The sequence below is a fragment of the Neophocaena asiaeorientalis genome, unplaced genomic scaffold (genome assembly GCF_003031525.2).
Source record: "Neophocaena asiaeorientalis asiaeorientalis breed wild unplaced genomic scaffold, Neophocaena_asiaeorientalis_V1.1 scaffold43, whole genome shotgun sequence".
Lineage (NCBI taxonomy): Eukaryota > Metazoa > Chordata > Mammalia > Artiodactyla > Phocoenidae > Neophocaena > Neophocaena asiaeorientalis.
Window position 1 is genome coordinate 166258 of NW_020173674.1, and position 17924 is coordinate 184181.

General features: G+C 61.7%; 2 protein-coding genes across 2 annotated transcripts in view; both read left to right on the forward strand.

Annotated features, from left to right (window-relative positions):
• The window catches only part of B4GALNT4 (beta-1,4-N-acetyl-galactosaminyltransferase 4), an 11737-nt gene extending 9931 nt beyond the window's left edge, over nucleotides 1-1806 (forward strand). Inside the window, exons 16-20 of the mRNA XM_024748912.1 lie at nucleotides 32-185; nucleotides 326-398; nucleotides 499-652; nucleotides 1001-1127; nucleotides 1599-1806. Of these exons, the coding sequence (XP_024604680.1) occupies nucleotides 32-185; nucleotides 326-398; nucleotides 499-652; nucleotides 1001-1127; nucleotides 1599-1722 (632 nt within the window). The 3' untranslated portion in view covers nucleotides 1723-1806. The remainder of the gene's footprint in view (nucleotides 1-31; nucleotides 186-325; nucleotides 399-498; nucleotides 653-1000; nucleotides 1128-1598) is intronic.
• An 8433-nt stretch (nucleotides 1807-10239) lies between these two features.
• Nucleotides 10240-17411, forward strand: PKP3 (plakophilin 3). Its single transcript, XM_024749048.1, has 13 exons — nucleotides 10240-10550; nucleotides 12700-12776; nucleotides 12882-13513; nucleotides 13601-13724; nucleotides 14115-14319; nucleotides 14609-14783; nucleotides 15201-15318; nucleotides 15393-15563; nucleotides 15647-15832; nucleotides 16128-16281; nucleotides 16494-16686; nucleotides 16775-16862; nucleotides 17034-17411. The coding sequence occupies exons 1-13, from the start codon at nucleotides 10319-10321 to the stop codon at nucleotides 17067-17069; spliced, it is 2391 nt and encodes a 796-aa protein (XP_024604816.1). The 5' UTR covers nucleotides 10240-10318; the 3' UTR covers nucleotides 17070-17411.
• The last annotated feature ends 513 nt before the right edge of the window (nucleotides 17412-17924 follow it).

Genomic DNA, 17924 nt, shown 5'->3' on the forward strand with positions numbered 1-17924 from the left:
AGGTGGCTTCTGTATCCCCATCCTCTTCCAGTGAAGAACCAGGCGCGCTGGGTGGTACAGTTCCTGGCAGACATGGCTGCGCTGCACGTCCGTACAGGGGACTCTCGCTTCAGTGTCATCCTGGTGGACTTTGAGAGCGAGGACATGGATGTGGAGAGGGCCCTCCGCGCGGCGCCACTGCCCAGGTAACGGTGCCCCCCACCTCCCGGGGAGGGTCAGGCACAGCTTCCCTCCTCCCGGACAGGCATGGGTTTTCCTGCCCCCGCCCCCTGCCCCAGAAATGGGTGGCTATGACTTCCCACCCCATATCCCCTTCCTCCCCCAGATACCAATACCTAAGGCGAACCGGGAACTTTGAGCGCTCCGCGGGGTTGCAAGCTGGAGTGGCCGCGGTGGAGGTGCGTGGGCAGGATGGTGTGGGTGGAGAGAATGAGATGGGGGAGCGGGGGGGCCCTTCCGGAGGAGAGGGCGAGGCTCAGACCTCCCCGCTGTCTCCAGGATGCCAGCAGCATCGTTTTCCTCTGCGACCTGCACATCCACTTCCCCCCCAGCATCCTGGATGGCATCCGCAAGCACTGCGTGGAGGGCAAGCTAGCCTTTGCGCCTGTGGTCATGCGGCTGGGCTGCGGGAGCTCGCCAGGGGACCCTCACGGTAATGCCCTGAATGCCCCTCGGTAACGTCAGGGGTCCCACCCATGCCAGGGCAAAACCCAGGCCCCCGGGGGCCTCCCAACCCACCACTTCCACTCCAAGGGCCCCATCAATGCCCCTTATAACGCCTGGGACTCCTTGTGGCCTCTAGGACCCCCAGAGTGCCCAGGACCTCAAGTCCTCCCCCCAGTAACCCCAGGGCCATGCTTGGCCCCTAGGAACCTTCTCCAACACCCAAGTCATGCACAGGCCTCCCAGGTTATGACCAACACATTGGAGTGACCCTGAGAGCCCTCCTGAGGAAGGGGTTGCAGGACCTGGCGTCTGAAGGGCACCCCATCCCCACCAGGCTACTGGGAGGTGAACGGCTTCGGCCTCTTTGGGATCTACAAGTCCGACTTCGACCGCATTGGAGGCATGAACACCGAGGAGTTCCGGGACCAGTGGGGAGGCGAGGACTGGGAACTTTTGGACAGGTGACCACCTCCCCCCAGCGGAGACTGCGACTTCCACATCCTCCGCCTGTGGGTGGGAGGGGCCTCACAAGCTGACGGGACTCTGCTTTCCTCCCCCTCCGACCCCCAGATCTAGGCCTAGAGAGCTCCTTGGACCCCACCCCACTCCCCTAAACCCCTTCCCAGCTCCAGGATCCTGCAGACTCAGGGAAGCCCTTGAACCAGCTCTGCCCCCAGACCCTGCAGGCCTCTCCTGGGTCCCTCTCCTCTTGCTGGGTTTGGACAGTAGTGGAAGCCCTGACACCCCAGGCCCTGGACCAGAGGCGTGAGCTCTTCCATTCCAGCCCACCCCCAGGGTTCTGTAGTCTAGGGGCAGCCCTGACAGGCATGCTCTCCCCCTGCAGCCCCATTCACCCCCATACCCCCAGTCTGGATCACCCCCCAAAGGTCCTCTGGGCTGAGGGGCAGCCCTGACTCGCCCTCCCCACCCAGGGTCCTGCAGGCAGGGCTGGAGGTGGAGCGGCTCCGAGTGCGGAACTTCTACCACCACTTCCACTCCAAGCGCGGGATGTGGGGCGTGCGCAGCCGCAAGGCCGCCCGGAAGGAGGCCCCTTGAGGACCAGCGACCCCTCCCAGCCCCGGCTGCTGTCCTGCCGTGGCAGCTGGAGGCCAGGCTCTGAGCCTGGACCCTGGGGACCCAGCGGGGCTCATCCGGGGGCACAGCCACCACCCGTGCCTGCCCCTCTCTGGCCCCCCAGGCTGCTGCCCCCTCTGTGGCCGCCCCCCCTCCCCCCAGAGAGGCGGCCGTCGTAGCCGGCGGGGCCTGGGCTTGCCCCCCACGCACTGTGCGATGATTTCTGTGAAATTTTGCTGTAGCAATGACATTGTTTCAGGATTTCCAAGAGTTTTGTCTGTTCCGTTTTTTATTCAGAATGAAATGAAATATTTTTTTTAGTTCTGACTCATCCTCTGGGCCTGGTTCTCTTGAGAGGGCAGAGGTAGGCCCGGGCGGCAGCAAGAGACCCTGCACCCGCGGTGGCTCTGGGCACTGCCTGCTGCTGACTCCCTTTCCTGACCTGAGCTGCAGCCGCCGTGCTGACCGCACCTTTCTCCACCCTCGAGACCACTCACCTCTTCCCGCACTTTCCCTTTGAGCTTCTGTATCGGGCCCTGGAGGCAAGGGGGTTGGGGACCCTTCCTCACCACCCTGTGCGTGGAGCCGCCAGTCACCAGCGTGGCATGAGGCCTTTCCACCTGCGACCGTCTGCTTAGTCCCCTTTGTTGTGAAAACAGACCTTGGATGTCAGTCCTGCGCCACCCTCAAGGATGTGGGAACACTAGGCACCCCGGGGTGGCGGGTGACATGCTACAACCAGGTTGGGGTATAGTTAGGACTCAGTTGCCATAAATGGAAAGCCCAATGCACACTGGTTTAAACACAACGGGGGGTTTGCTTGACTTGTCTCGTGGAAGTCCGGGGTCAGGAGCCCCCTGGAGAGTCAGACGGACTGCATGATGCTGCCGAGGGCCCCCCCCCCCTTCCCTGGGGTCCCAGTCACGGCAGGGAGGCCAGTGCTCTGCCTGGCACCGGGCGCGCTTGCCCATATGAGTTCCTTGCAGCTGCTGTAACAGATTTCCACAAACAAAATGGAATTTCCTGTCTTATGGCTCTGGAGGGCGGAAGTCCTAAAATCGAGGTTTCCACAGGCTTGCGCCCCTTCTGGGGGCTTTAGGACTGAATCTGCTTCCCTCCTTCCCCAGCTCCTGGAGGCCACCTGGACTTCCTTGCTCATGGCCTCTTCCTCCATCCTCAAAGCCAGCAGCTTACCATTTTCATATCACTCTCCCTGTCTCTCTCACACCTCTACTACCATCATCATATCTCCTTCTCTGGCTCTGACCCTCCTGCCTCCCTCTTATAAGGACCCCTGGGATGACCCTGGACCCACCCACATAACCGAGGATAATCGCTCCATCCCAAGCAACATCCTTTACTTAATCTGCGAAGTCCGTCTTGCCATGGAGGTGACAGCCACAGGTTCTGGGGATTAGGGCATGGACATCTTTGGGGCTTTTACTCTGTACTGCCTCATTCTGTGGGAAGGCAGCACGTCCGCCCAGCACTCCACACAATCCTCGCAAGATTTACCTTGCCATGAACACAGGGCAGCAGGGAGGATTTCAGGGAAAGAGAAACCAGATGGACACTCCAGTCGGGCCCTGAGAAGACCCTAGAGATGGCCCGGGGCATTCAGCTCTGTGGCTGCTGACCAGGGCAGCCCGCGGGTGTCTGTGAACACTAAGTCACTCGTGACGTGAGTACTGCTGGTGCCCGCAGGGTGGAGGACACAGCTAACCTGCCACACACCTACTCAGAGGTTACCAGATGCCCCAGCTCATACTGCCCACTCCTCCCTAAGTATCTAGTTCAGAAGAAATGATCCCCAGATACAGATGTTAGTAACAAGAAAAGAACTAGCACTGGAATTAAGAATATATACTCCAGGGCTTCCCTGGTGGCGCAGTGGTTGAGAGTCCGCCTGCCGATGCAGGGGACGCGGGTTCGTGCCCTGGTCCGGGAGGATCCCACATGCCGTGGAGCGGCTGGGCCTGTGAGCCATGGCCGCTGAGCCTGCACGTCCGGAGCCTTTGCTCCGCAACGGGAGAGGCCACAACAGCGAGAGGCCCGTGTACCGCAAAAAAAAGACTATATACTTCCAAAAATTGGGGCGGGGGGAGTGTAACAGGTAGGGGAAGCATGCACATCAGAAAAATAACTACCTCTGGAAGCAGGAAAAAATGTCAGAAAACATTTCATGTAATCTGGACTATACGTATACCATAATTTACTAATCCACTTTAACAACTGTTTATTGAGCACCCACTATGTGCCAGACACTGTGGAAGAAGTGGTGAACAAAACAGACAAGAATCCCTGCCTCGTAGAACTTACATTCTAGTGAAGCGTGAGGAGAAGCAGACGACAAACACAGTAAAACCATATCTGGTATATCAGCTGGTGGCAGCGCTTGTAAAGAAAAGTAAAGCCAGAAAGAGAATAGCGAGTCTGAGTGTGGCTGCCATTGTAAACAGTGGTCAGAAAAAGCCTGACCAGGCTTCCCTGGTGGTGCGGTGGTTAAAGAATCCGCCTGCCAGTGCAGGGGACACGGGTTCGAGCCCTGGTCCGGGAAGATCCCACATGCCGCGGAGGAACTAAGCCCGTGTGCCACAACTACTGAGCCCACGTGCCACAAGTACTGAAGCCCGCACATCTAGAGCCCGTGCTCCACAACAAGGGGAGCCACCGCAATGAGAAGCCCGCGCACCGCAACGAAGAGTAGGCCCTGCTCGCCGCAACTAGAGAAAGCCCGCTCGCAGCGACAAAGACCCAACACAGCCAAAAATTAAAAAAAAAAATTCTAGAAGAAAATATGGGCAAAATTTTTATTAAAGAAAAAGCCTGACCTGAGAAGGTGACATCTCAGCAAAGCCCTGAGGTGCTGGTGAGGCTGCCAAGGACACAGATGGGGAAGGGGAGGAAGTCCGAGGTGACATTTGAAGACATTTTTAGACATCAGTGATAAACCCTTCTCATCACATCTTTTCAATATTATACTGGAAGTACTAGTTAACGCAACAAGACAAGAAAAGGAAATAAAAAGTATACAGATTGAGGAGGAAGAAATAACATTGTTTTAGTTTGCAGATGACATAATCATCTATGGAGAAAATCCAAAAGAATTAGCCAAAAAAAAGGAAAAGAAAAGAAAAAAAAAAGAAACTTCTGGAACTAATAATCAATTATAAGGACTTCCCTGATGGTCCAGTGCGTAAGATTCTGTGCTCCCAATGCAGGGGGCCCGGGTTCGATCCCTGGTCAGGGAAATAGATCCCGCACGCATGCTGCAACTAAGAGTCCGCATGGCGCAGCTAAGACCTGGCACAGCCGAAATAAATAAATATTTTAAAATAATAATAATCAGTTATAGCAAGGTTGCAGGATACAAGGTTAATATACAGAAGTCAATTGCTTTCCTATATACTAGCAATGAACTATTGGAATTTGAAATTTAAAACACAATACCATTTACATTAGCACCGAAAAAAATAAATAAATACTTAGGTTAAAATCTAACAAAATATGTATAAGATCTATATGAGGAAAACTACAAAACTGTGATGAAAGAAATCAAAGACCTAAATCAATGGCGAGATAGTCCATGTTGATGGATGGGAAGACTCGATATTGTCACGATGTCAGTTTTTCCCAACTTGATCTATAGATTCAATGCAATCCTAATCAAAACCCCACCAATCAACTAACTGATTCTTTTCTGGAGAGGCAAAAGACCCAGAATAGCCAACATAATATTCAAGAAGAATAAACTTGGAAGACTGATAGTATCCAACTTCAAGGCTTACTATAGAGCTACAGCAATCGAGACAGTGTGGTATGGGCAAAAGATTAGACAAAATAGATCAGTGGGGCAGAACAGAGAGCTCAGAAATAGACCCACATAAATGCAGTCAACTGATCTTTGACAAAGAAGCAAAGGCAATACAATGGAGCAAAGATGGTCTTTTCAACAAATGGTGCTGGTACAACTGGACATCCGCATGCAAAAAATGAGTCTAGACCCAGACCTTACACCCTTTACAAAAAATAACTCAAGACCAATCATAGACCGAAATGTAAAACACAAAACTGTAAAATTCCTAGAAGAGAGCACAGGAGAAAACCTAGATGACCTTGGGTGTGCTGATGACTCTGTGGACACAACACCAAAGGCTGATCCATGAAAGAGAGAATTGATAAGCAGAACTTCATTAAAATGAAAAACCTCTTCTCTGCAAAAGACAATGTCAAAAGAATGAGAAGATAAATCGCAGACTAGGAGAAAATATTTGCAAAAGACACATCTGAGAAATGACTGTTATCCAAAATATAGAAAGAACTCTTAAAACTCAACAATAAAATGAGTAACCCAACTGAAAAATGGTCAAATGACATTAATAGACCCCTCACCAGAGAAGAAATACAGATGGCAAATGAGCACATGGAAAGATGCTCCACATCCTATGTCATTGGAGAAACGCATATGATAAAAGAACGAGATACCTCTACACACCTATAAGAATGGCCAAAATCCAGACACCGACAAGATCCCTGGTTGCCCCCCACCCCACCCCCGGTCCCCAGCTCCAGGGGACGGAGGTCCTTCGGGAAAGGAAGCTGGAGCCTGAAGGGTTACCCAGCTCTGATGCTGTTCAACCAAAAAGGCAACAGCAGTTCTCGGAGCCGAGCAGATGGTGAGAGCAAAGGGCTCCTCGTGCAGCGATGGGAAAGGGCCCAGGGGAGCGGGAACCCCTTTGAGAACAAGACTAAAGCAAAACCGCCGGGAGGCAAACGAACGCCCTCCTAACCTCAGTGGAGAGAGCGGCCCGGACCTGGCTGGGGGACCGCTACCAAGACGCCCAGCCACCAGCCAGCGCCAGCCCCCAACTCAGCCCTGTCCCGCCCAGGGAGACCTTTCCCTACACACCCTCACTTGCTTCGTAACTCGTGGAAACTTATCTAGCCTGGGGAACCTGTTTGCCGGCCTGTAAACTGGAGCCACATCTGCCTCCCGGCGCTCCTGTGAAGATTAAGGACAGACTGCGAACAGAGCACCCACCACCCAGCCTCTACCGCCGAGCCCTCGCAAACAGTGCCCATGGGTGGTGACGAGTTTCTCCAGGACCCGAGACGGGCCTCAGGAGGGAGGAAGCACCGTCCCGCACCCCTCCAGGGACTGGACGCAGCTTTCTCTCCACCCTCCCTGCCCTGGGGCCCTCCCCTTAGTCAATTCATCCTCCTCCCCTGCTGGAGCACCCCCAACCATGGGCTCCGGCCACCCCGTTCCCTTTAGGGTCCTCTCTGGGGCCTCTGCAAGGCGCCCCCTCTGTCCCAGAGGCTCTCAGCTGCCCCGCCACCCAGACCAGCATCATTGCGGGCGGACCGCTGTGTCTGTGTCCCCCCCACCCCCCGACCCCAGAAGGAGCGCTCCCGCGAGAAGCTGCGTCTGTCTTGGTCACACACCTGCCCCGGAGCAGCGCCAGCGCATGGAAGAGCGCAGAACCGGCAAGGTGGACGGAAGACCTGAGGGGAGGGGGCGGACGGGTGGCGGTGGGGCAGTAACCCTTGGCGACCTTCCCCGCCAAAGGGGCGAGGCGCCAGGGGACACAGAGGATGCCCCGCCCCAGGGGGATCCGGGGCAGCGCCCGATGCGCAAGCCCAGGTAGGCTTCATGGAGGAACCCTAACCCTAACCCTGGGCTGGGTTTGGCGGGAGCCCAGCCATCGGGACGTGGGAACGCTCGCGAGCTTGCTGACAGGAAACGCCGGGACGCGCACGGCTGGAGCCCTAGCAGCAAGACCCGCACCTCCGCGGCCCCCGCGGCGCGCCGCGCCCTCCCGCCTGGTGCGCGCCCTCACGCTGATCCATCCCGCTCTCTGCAGGCTCCGTGGCCCCGGACGATCTACCTAACTTCTCTGTGCTCCAGCGCGCTCCAGAATCTTGTTTTGAATATTATTTTGCTGTCTACATCTTCAAGCTTTTCTCCTCCATTCCTGCCCCCAATAGCCCCACTCCAGACTCCCCACAGAGGTGGGGTGGGGTGCCCTCTGTACCCCTCCTCCAGCTCCCGCACACACCGGGCAACCCCTAGCCCCTTCACAGTGAGCGCCTCCCAGGTCACCAAAGCCAGCACCAGGAGGGCGTCCGTCCTTCCACCCGCCCCCTACTCTGGCCCTCGTACCTGAAAACCACCCCATATCGCCCCCCATCCCCCACCCCTCCTCCAGAGACTTTTGTAACAACTGCCTGGGGTCCCCCTCCTCCAGTAAATACCCCAGCCCGACCTCTAAGCTGTCGGGGTTGTAAATGCTAACCTGCCCCTCTTGGGCCCCCATAGCCCTTCCTTCCCAGGCCCCAGGGCAGAGTCCAGGCTCCCCCATCCCCCCACCTCCCAAGTAAGAGCATCACTCACCCTTGCAGGCCCTCAGGTCCCGGGATCTCAAACCCGAAAGTGCACAAACGCAGACTCCCAGGACCTACCACCTGTTCTCTAAGCTCCCTGGGTGAATCTTCCCCCATCTGCCACAGAGTCCCCTCCCCCAGGAAGTTCACCCTCAAGCCAGCACAGAATCCTTCTCGTGCTCTCTCCCTACACACCGGCTCCAGGAAGAGGGGGCTCTCAGGGAGGACGGAGCAGAAGGCTGGTCGCAGGGGCTGGACCGGGCTCTGAGCTTCAGATGGACACAGGTTCCAAGCCACAGCCAGTCCCTCAGGCCCTGCAGTGGTTAGAGAAATCTCGCTCGGGATCCCCAGGGTTTCCCTGGGCACTGAGCCACAAAGGCAGGAGATCCGAGGTGGGGAGGTGGAGGGGTCCACAGGTCCTCAGGGAGGCTCTGCACAGCCTGGGGGCCCCCGCAGCCCTCCCTGCCAAGAGGAGGGGGAAGCCCCGCAGGCTGTGGAAAACCGGACCTAGGGGGTATCTGCCTGGCGCCTCCTCTCCATCCCGTGGCTCCGACCCCACCAAAGCCCCTTCCATCCCTCTGCGGCCCTGTCCCACCACCCAGGGCCTCTGGACCCCACCTGCAGTCTGCCCCTCGAGGCCTGCTGCCCTGCCAGGTGGGCCCAGGCGGACTCGAGTGAAGGGCGGGCCTCCAGGCGCACTCAGCGCTGTACAAACTTGTATCCCGGGATTTCTCCACACAAAACACATCTCCCAGGGAAGCAACCGGTCTGATGAGCTCGCTGGGCGTGCGGGCGTTCCCACTCCACCCTCCCGGTGCCCCGGCAGTCCTGTCCCACACTGAGGCCCTGACGGCAGTGCTGGGCCCGGGATGCAGCCCAGGACTCCTCAGCCGGCAGCAGAGGCCTCTGGGATGAGCCCGGGGGCTGGCAGTATCTGGACCACCAGAAGGGTAGGTCGCCCACTGTGCACATCCCCTGAGCCGGGAGGCTCCACCCCAGGGTTCACCTTGCCCTTTCCGGGGACCCTCCCCTCCCTCTCTCACCCCCAACGTTGACCTCTGACTCCCACCCCCAGTCCCCTCCCCAGCACTGACCTCACCCCTAGGGCTGCCTTCTGACCTCGACCCCACCTCACCCCCAGGCCACTGCCCCCAGCCACCATTCCCACCTGGGGCTCACGTCCCCTGCCTTCAGGGGACCAGGGCCCAGGGTCAGGGCCTCCCATGGGAGGGAAGGCCTGTGAGGGTGGCCCCAGGACGACTTTTCCAGGGGAACCCAGGAGGTACATGAGGCCACTCAGCCCACACCCCTCCAGCCCTCCTGGGCTCGGCCCCCACTCAGTCCACCAGGGGCCTGTCCTGGATCCAAGCCAGGCCTACACGGGAGGCCTTGGAGGGTGCTGGTCCAGCTGGCGGTGGCGCTCCAGGGAGACCTTCTTGGGGCGAGCGCTACTAAGCCTGGCCCTTCCCCTCCCACCACCGACTGCTGGGCCTCCCCTCCCCACACAACTCCGACCCTGCTCCGCCTGGACTCCTGGGCTCTCCCTGGAGCACGCCAGATCCTGAGCCCCCAGCCAGGGCAGGAGGGCCCCTCTGAGTCAACCCCCTGGGGCAGCCCCGCCTGCCCCTGCTGAGCTGAGCCTTGACTCATGGCTTGGGAGAGGCCTCCCACCTCCACAGGGGGCGGGAGCCCAGGAGGGCTAGCCAGCCCTTTGGAGGCCTCTGCAGAGGCCGGGGTGGGGGTGGGGGTGCTGGGGGCACTTCCGGAGTCTGCAGGATGGAGGTCTGGAGGGTCATGAGCCTGGGGTGGGCCCATCTCGCCTCTTGCTTCTGGGGTCTCTTGGGCACCAAGGACCAGGACGAGGGCCCCATAGAGCCCCTTTCCACCCTGAAGCTCCACTCCAAGCCTTTTATCCTCAATGCTGTCCCTTAGCACTTGACCCCTGCTAGGCCTCACTCCAACCATGGCTGCAGTGCCTGGTCACGCAGGGCCTGTTCTTCCGCCCAAATTCCACCTTAAGCGGGGCCCCTCCCTCCCACCTGGCCCAGGTGTCCCCGCCCCTAGCTGAGCTCAGGGCTGGGCGGGGTCAGTCTCCGGGCCAGCCCTGGGCAAGGCCAGCAGGGAGGGGACTTCGGGGACAGGGCCGCGCGGGAAGAGACAGCGGAGACAAATCCCGGCCCCCGTGCCCGCCGCCATGCAGGACGGTAACTTCCTACTGTCGGCCCTGCAGCCCGAGACGGGTGTGTGCTCCCTGGCGCTGCCCTCGGACCTACAGTTGGACCGCCGGGGCACCGAAGGGCCGGAGGCCGAGAGGCTGCGTGCAGCTCGTGTCCAGGAGCAGGTCCGCGCTCGCCTCCTGCAGCTGGGTCAGCAGTCTTGGCAGAACGGGCCGGCCCAGCCCGACGGCGCGGCCAGGGCTGCCAAAGGTAGGTAGACGCTGGCTGGGTGCCCACGGTGGGTGGTGGGTGGAGGTGGCCCCGGCAGGCATGGTGGTGCGAGGGCCAGAGGCCACGGTGGGGCCACTCCGGACTCAGCTCCCTGACTCACCCAGGCCCGTCTTGAGTCACCGCCCTACCCCTGCAGGCGTGGGAGAAGCCAGAGGTGAGGCCTCCACCTCCTGGCAGGGACCCCAGGGTCCTCCCTGCAAGTCGGGTTGGGCCTCACCTGCCCACCGGGCCCTGAGCCTCCCACCCCCCCAGGGGGGGCACGGGAGAAGTGGCACGTGGCCGGCCAGGTCTGTCTCTGTCGGCAAACCCGGAACACGCACGCGTCCGGTCCCACACCCCACGGGCTCACACACGGTCTCAGAGACACGCAGACACACACGTCACTCCCCTGGAGACACAAACGCAGAGACACAGACGCCCAGACTGTAGCGTCCACCCCCCATGCCCCACAGGAATAAGCAGACAGAAAGGTGAGGGGCGGGGTCTGGGACTCCTGGAGGAGAGCCACGGCCTGTCTGGGCCAGGGTCTCCCTGCGGAATTGCCAGGGGGGAGGCCCTGCTGGGGTGACCCGGATACGCTCCATGAGAGCAGCGGGTGGGGGAATGCCCCTCAGGGCCAGGCAGCTCCCTGTGTAGGAACGCCGGTTCGTGCATGGGGCACGTGCACGGGTGTACGTGAGTGTGTATGTGCGTGTGCATGAGTGTGTGCAGCAAGTTCAGGGCACTTCTAGAAATGCCACTCCCTCCCTTGCCAGCTGCAGCCACAGGGACCAAGGTCAGACAGTAAGAGGAGCCTCCAGGATGTCCGGGGCCAAGACCCCGCTCCACGGCGGCTCGCGTGATCTCCAGAGGGCCCTTCCCAGTGCTGGCCGCCAGCGGCTGGTCGGGGGATAAGCGGGTCAGCCAGCACGGGGGCCGCCAGGGCTGGCTGGATTCCTGTGTCCTCCCCTCCCTGGGCCTCAGCCTTGCTGGTGGCCAATTTGGGTGCCCAGGGGTCATGGGGTAGAGGAGGGAGCAGGGAGGGGTTAATTAGGGGAAAGAGGATTATAATTTGGGGGTGGGGGCCGTGCCCCGCCAAGGCCGGGCCTCACTAGCGTCAAAGGGTTAATAGCCCCTGCCCAGAAGTCTCATTAACCAGGGCCTGTCTGGGGAGCGTGCTGGGTGGGGGAGTCCCCCCAGACCTAACTGAGGCAGAGGTTGTGGGAGGGTCCAAGGCCCCTCCTTCCCTTCACCCTCACCCTGAATCCCTTCAGCCAAGTCACTCTACCCTGGCCTTCGGGGGATAGGACTCTTCCCCCTCCAGGTGTGACCACAGCAGGGACTCTAGCAGAGGCTGACCACTCCAGGAATACCCTCCCAACCCAAAGACCCCGCCCCTGGCATTGCCCAGGTGATGCACCCCCCAGTCCATTCCCACTGCTCTGCCTTGGTTTGACCTTTGCCCAACTCTTCTCCGGGTGTTCTCAGCTCTTCCTATACACCCGAGCAACCACACTGCGCCACCTGTCATCCACATATTCATTCACTTGTCCCTTCAGCATCCACCCTCCCGGATTAGATGCCCCTTCACACACCAGTCAGTCTGTTCCGATGGTCCAACCCACCCTTCCCCCATCTCTCCACCCTCCACCCTCCATCCACCTGCCCGTCTGTCCACTCGCCATGCAGGCGGGCTGGTGCCGGTGCCCCCAGTTTGTGTGTGGCTAGGGGTGGGTGTGGCTCGGCCAGGTGGGTCAGGGGACTGCGCCTCAGGGCACTGGTCCAGGGAGACTGTGTCCGCGGCGAGTGACCAACAGCACAGGATGGGCTCCCGGGAGGTCAGTGTGGCTTCCTGGGGGCAGTGGCCAGGCGTTGTGCCCTGGCAGGGATCGGGGAGCTGAGGAAGGAGGCCCTGGCACACTAGGTAGCCGGGAGGTCAGCAGGGTGAGCACATCTGTCCCCCGCTGAGGGGCACAGCTGGAAGGGACGGGGGCTGTGGGAGGGATGACAAGGTGACGGCAGGGACCGGAAGCCAAGGCACCTGCCCCAGAGTCCACTGGCCTCCCCACCAGGGCTCAGGGCAGGAGGGGAGGCAGGAGGCCAGTGCCTTGCCATCGGCCCAGCCAGGCTGCGCTGTCCCTGTCCGCAGGTGCGTGCCGGGCTCAGTACCACACCTTGCAGGCCGGTTTCAGCTCCCGCTCCCAGGGCCGGAGCGGGGACACCTCGGTGAGTGACAGCCCGGGGTCCCGTGAGGGAGGTTCTGGGGGCTCTGGGGGCTCCAGCGTCAGGAAGCCAAGCGGCCCTCACTGCCCTCCCCTCCCTGTCCCACAGACCTTCCAGCCCATCGCCAGGCCCGCCTGCAGCCCTGTCTCCTGGTCTTCCCGCTCGGCCGTGGACCTGAGCTCCGGCCGAAGGCCGAGCTCAGCCCACAGCAGGGGCAGCGCCCTTGGGGCGGCAGGGTATGGGGGTGCCCGGCCCGCCGCGCCCCCGCCCACCCGGCCCACGTCCTTCCACGAGCGTGGCGGGGTGGGGAGCTGGGCGGATCACGACACCTTGTCCCTGTGCTCGCTCAGCCTGGGGGCCGGGGGCCCGGATGACCGCCACGGAGTGGTGGAGGAGTGGCTGGAGCCGGCGGCCGCCTCCCCCTACAGGGCCTCTGCCTCTGAGCGCCGGGCCAGCTCCAGCTCTGGCCGGGCTGGGGGCCTGGGCTGGCTGGAGGCTGCCGAGGGGCCGCCCAGCCGAACCATCCGTGCCCCCGCCGTGCGGACCCTGCAGCGGTTCCAGAGCGGCCACCGCAGCCGTGTGGCGGCTGGCGGAATGCCAGGGGGCGTCCTGGAGCCCGTGACCCGGGCGCCATCTGTGCGCAGCCTCAGCCTCAGCCTGGGCAACTCGGGCCACCTGCCGGACGTGCGTAGGCTGGACAGCTACAGTGGCCACCGCACCTTGCAGAGGCTCAGCAGCGGGTGAGCTGGGCCTGGCTCGGGGAGGGGGCTTCTGCCTAACCCTGGCCTGTCCCCAGGCTCAGCCTGACCTGCCTCTTTTCTCTGCAGCTTTGATGACATCGACCTGCCCTCGGCGGTCAAGTACCTCATGGCCTCAGATCCCAACCTGCAGGTGCTGGGAGCAGCCTACATTCAGCACAAGTGCTACAGTGACACAGCAGCCAAGAACCAGGTGACCACCCCTGCTTCCCACCCTCACAGGCCCCCCTTCACTCACTGTCCTCTGTCTGGTCCCTGACCACCCCTCACTGATCCCCAGGCTGCCTGCGCAGACCCCATCTGCCCAGGGCCTCCTCAGCAGAGGAGGGGCAGGAGGGACTGGCTTGCACAAATCTGAATACACCTGCACGCTTCTGCTCACATCTGCACACACCTGCACACATCTCCATACACCTGTATGTGTATGCACACGCCTCCACATACCTGCACATACCTGCACACCTCTGCACACATCTCCATACACCTGCACATGTACTCACACATCCACACACACCTGCATACGTTTGCACATACCTATGCAGCGTGCGCACAAGCGCTAACACCCGTGTGGCTCTGCCCACAGGCCCGCAGCCTGCAGGCTGTGGCTAGGCTGGTGAAGCTCTTCAACCACGCCAACCAGGAGGTGCAGCGCCACGCCACGGGCGCCATGCGCAACCTTGTCTACGACAACGCGGACAACAAGCTGGCCCTGGTGGAGGAGAACGGCATATTCGAGCTGCTGCGTTCGCTGCGTGAGCAGGACGACGAGCTGCGCAAGAATGTCACAGGTGGCCCTGCTCCCCGCCCGCCACTCTGCCACCCTTCCCTCGGTCCCCACGGCCATCCCTGGGGCATGTCTCCTTGGAGTTGGACTCCAGCCCCAGGCCCCGTGTCCCCAAGCGTCCTCCTCTCTGCGCTGTTGCGGCCCCGTGACCCTACACGCCATACTCAGGCTCTCCCCAGCGAGGCTCTTGGGTGAGGCTCGAAGTGCCAGGCGGGGCCCTGGGCACCATCCCCGGAAGAAGCAGAGGGGCTGGAGGGCCGTCCCTGACCACAGCCTCGCCCCACCTGCCACAGGGATCCTGTGGAACTTGTCCTCCAGTGACCACCTGAAGGACCGCCTGGCCCGAGACACGCTGGAGCAGCTCACAGACCTGGTGCTGAGCCCCTTCTCAGGGGCCAGGGGACCGCTCCTCACCCAGCAGAACGCCTCGGAAGCGGAGATCTTCTACAATGCCACGGGCTTCCTCAGGTGCGACGGGCAGCAGGCAGGGGAGGCCCAGAGAAGGGGCGTTAGGATCTGAGATCTGAATGACAAGGCGGGGCCACCGGGGGTGGGGGTCTGGGAGAAGTGGACAGAGAGGCAGAGGCGCTGACGCAGGAGTGGAACGGGCCGCCAGGTGTGGCCCCCGACCAGACGTCAACAGACTGGGGGCTGCAGGCTCAAATTTCTTTAAATCAGGGATTTGATCTGATATTTATAACCTCCCCGGAGCCCCGGACACTTTGAGAAGTGGATGGGGGATGGGCATGCGGAGGTGCCGAGGGGCAGAGCCCAGCTCGGGGGAGGAGGGGATTGGTGCTCAGGATCTCAGCATTGGGTGGGTCCCTGAGGGGTGGGCTCTGCCTGTGGCCCCAGTGGGGGTCTCTGATCTGCCTCCATCCAAAGGAACCTCAGCTCGGCCTCCCAGGCCACTCGCCAGAAGATGCGTGAGTGCCACGGGCTGGTGGACTCCCTGGTCACCTATATCAACCACGCCCTGGACGTGGGCAAGTGCGAGGATAAGGTGAGGCTCAGCCAGTGCCCCGGGGCCCGAGGGGCTCCAGCCTGCTCTGACCGAGGTCCGCCCTCTGTCCACAGAGCGTGGAGAACGCCGTGTGCGTGCTCAGGAACCTGTCCTACCGCCTGTACGACGAGATGCCACCGTCGGCCCTGCAGCGGCTGGAGGGCCGAGGCCGCCGGGATACGGCAGGGGCGCTGCCAGGCGAGGCAGTGGGCTGCTTCACGCCACAGAGCCGGCGGCTCCGAGAGGTGGGTGCGGGCCTGGGCAGGGGGGCGGGCGGAAGCAGGGATCCCGGGTGACCTCGGCTGACCCTCCACGCCCTCCTGCCCAGTTGTCCCTCACGGCCGACGCGCTCACCTTCGCCGAGGTGTCTAAGGACCCCAAGGGCCTGGAGTGGCTGTGGAGCCCCCAGGTCGTGGCGCTGTACAACCGGCTGCTGCAGCGCTGTGAGCTCAACCGGCACACGACGGAAGCGGCTGCCGGCGCGCTGCAGAACATCACCGCAGGCGACCGCAGGGTGAGGTGGCCTGGGACCACACCGGGCCACGCGCTGCGGCGCGAGGCACTGGGGACGCAAGGGGTGAACGGCGGACAGGAGCCCGCTCTCCCGGACTTTACGGTGCATCGGGGGGCCAGAACTTCAGAGCGAGAGAGGGAGGCGGGCAGGATGCAGCTGGAGGATGCCACCTCGGCCCCCGGGGTCTGCACTGAGTTTAAGGAAAGTGCCGGGAGGGTTGGGCCAGGAGGGAGCAGACCCGGGGCCTCCACGGGGCACCAGCACCCATTCTCACCAGCCCCTCTCCCGCCGGCAGTGGGCGGGCATGCTGAGCCGGCTGGCTCTGGAGCAGGAACGCATCCTGAACCCGCTGCTGGACCGAGTTCGGACGGCTGACCACCACCAGCTGCGCTCACTGACCGGCCTCATCCGAAACCTGTCTCGGAATGCCAGGAACAAGGATGAGCTGTGTGAGTCCAGCCGTCCCGAGGCCTGGGTTCTGCCTCCCCTGGGGGCCGGGCGCGTGCCTGGACTCTGTCTGTACTGCTGCTTCTCCGGCCGGCTTCTGGGAAGCCAGCGCTGGTGGACAGACAGGCGCCGAGGGGGAGCAGGGAATGGCAGGCGCCGAGGGGGCAGGGCAGGGGGCGGGCAACGGAGACTGACCACCCCGACCTGCTGGCAGCCACCAAGGTGGTGAGCCACCTGATTGAGAAGCTGCCTGGCAGCCCGGCTGAGAGCTCTCCCCCGGCCGACGTGCTGGTGAACATCATGGCCGTCCTCAACAACCTGCTGGTGGTCAGTCCCGTGGCCGCCCGAGACCTGCTCTACTTCGACGGACTCCACAAACTGTTCTTCATCAAGAAGACACGGGACAGGTGAGGGCCCGAGCCCCGCGCGCCCCCTGCTCGCCCTGCCTCCTGGCCAAGCCTGTCACCCCACTGACCCCTGCCCCCTACCCCCCAGCCCTGACAGTGAGAAGTCCTCCCGGGCAGCCTCCAGCCTCTTGGCCAACCTGTGGCAGTACAACAAGCTCCACCGAGACTTCCGGGCGGTATGTTCCCGCGGTCCAGGGCAGGTGGGGCTGTGAGCGTGGGACGTGGGCACAGGATGGCAGGGAAGGACACGGAAACCCACGTGGCCCAGGGCACCCATGAGACCAGGGGCCTGGGGGGACGGGATGCAGAACAGTAGCGCCCTGACTCCAGGCCCCTCTCCGCCGCAGAAGGGCTACCGAAAGGAAGACTTCCTGGGCCCGTAGGCGAAGCCTCCCTTGGAGAAGGAGCGTGCGATGTGACCCGCCTCCGAGAGAAGGGCTCAGCTCAGGGCTGCTCACCAGCTGGCCTGGAGGAGAAGGTTGATGACGGCCCAGGGGCTCTCGCTGGAGTCCCATCCACGTGCAACTTGAAGGCCTGGGCCACGGGGGAGGCGACAGGGGCTTGCGGCTGGGGAATTGGCTTCTGCAGGGCAGGGGGTGGGGCAGGGCTTGAGGCTGCTCTGATGCGTGGGGTGGTGGCCAGGTCACACTGGCAGAGGTGGCTCTGGCTGTGACCCAGCAGTGCCTCGGGACAGCCAGCAATGGGAATAAAGGTGGCCGTGAACATAGCAGCCACAGCCCCTCATGCTTCTTTGGTTGGTCAGACTTGGGGGTCGGACCCAAGGACTCAGCCATGTCCCCAAGAGCAACCATGCCTGCAACCATGCCTGCCCCTTAGGACACTCCCCGCTGGGCCCATACACAGGCCTCTACAGGTCAGGGGACCCAGGACAGGGAGGAGGGCGTGTCCAGCAGCAGGAGAGCTGGCGGAGAGAATGGAGGAGATGGGGCAGACAGCAGAGGCAGCCTCAAGCCAAGTGAGATGCGGAAGCAGCGGAGCTGGGGACCTGGTGTGCAGAGGAACGAGCACTTCTGGGGCAGCTGTGACTCCTACTGGCCTCGGTGCTGCCCTGCCGGGCTGTGCTCACGTGGCAGATGCATCCAACACCTCTCCCTGCCCTGCCTTCCTGGGCCTGGAGGTGCCCTGATAGGTATACTCATGCTGTCTGAGGCTTGGGGTCCAGTAGGTTTTGGGACCTCTCCATCTCACCAAGCCAGGCCCTTTGGTTGTAAAGTTCC

What these genes read in the sequence shown, in the direction of transcription:
- PKP3 (XM_024749048.1), top strand. Translation starts at nt 10,319, where the DNA reads ATGCAGGACGGTAACTTCCTACTGTCGGCCCTGCAGCCCGAGACGGGT. An exon ending in ACACAGCAGCCAAGAACCAG is followed by an intron (nt 13,725 to 14,114) that starts GTGACCACCCCT and finishes CTCTGCCCACAG; the next exon opens with GCCCGCAGCCTGCAGGCTGT. An exon ending in CAGGAACAAGGATGAGCTGT is followed by an intron (nt 16,282 to 16,493) that starts GTGAGTCCAGCC and finishes ACCTGCTGGCAG; the next exon opens with CCACCAAGGTGGTGAGCCAC.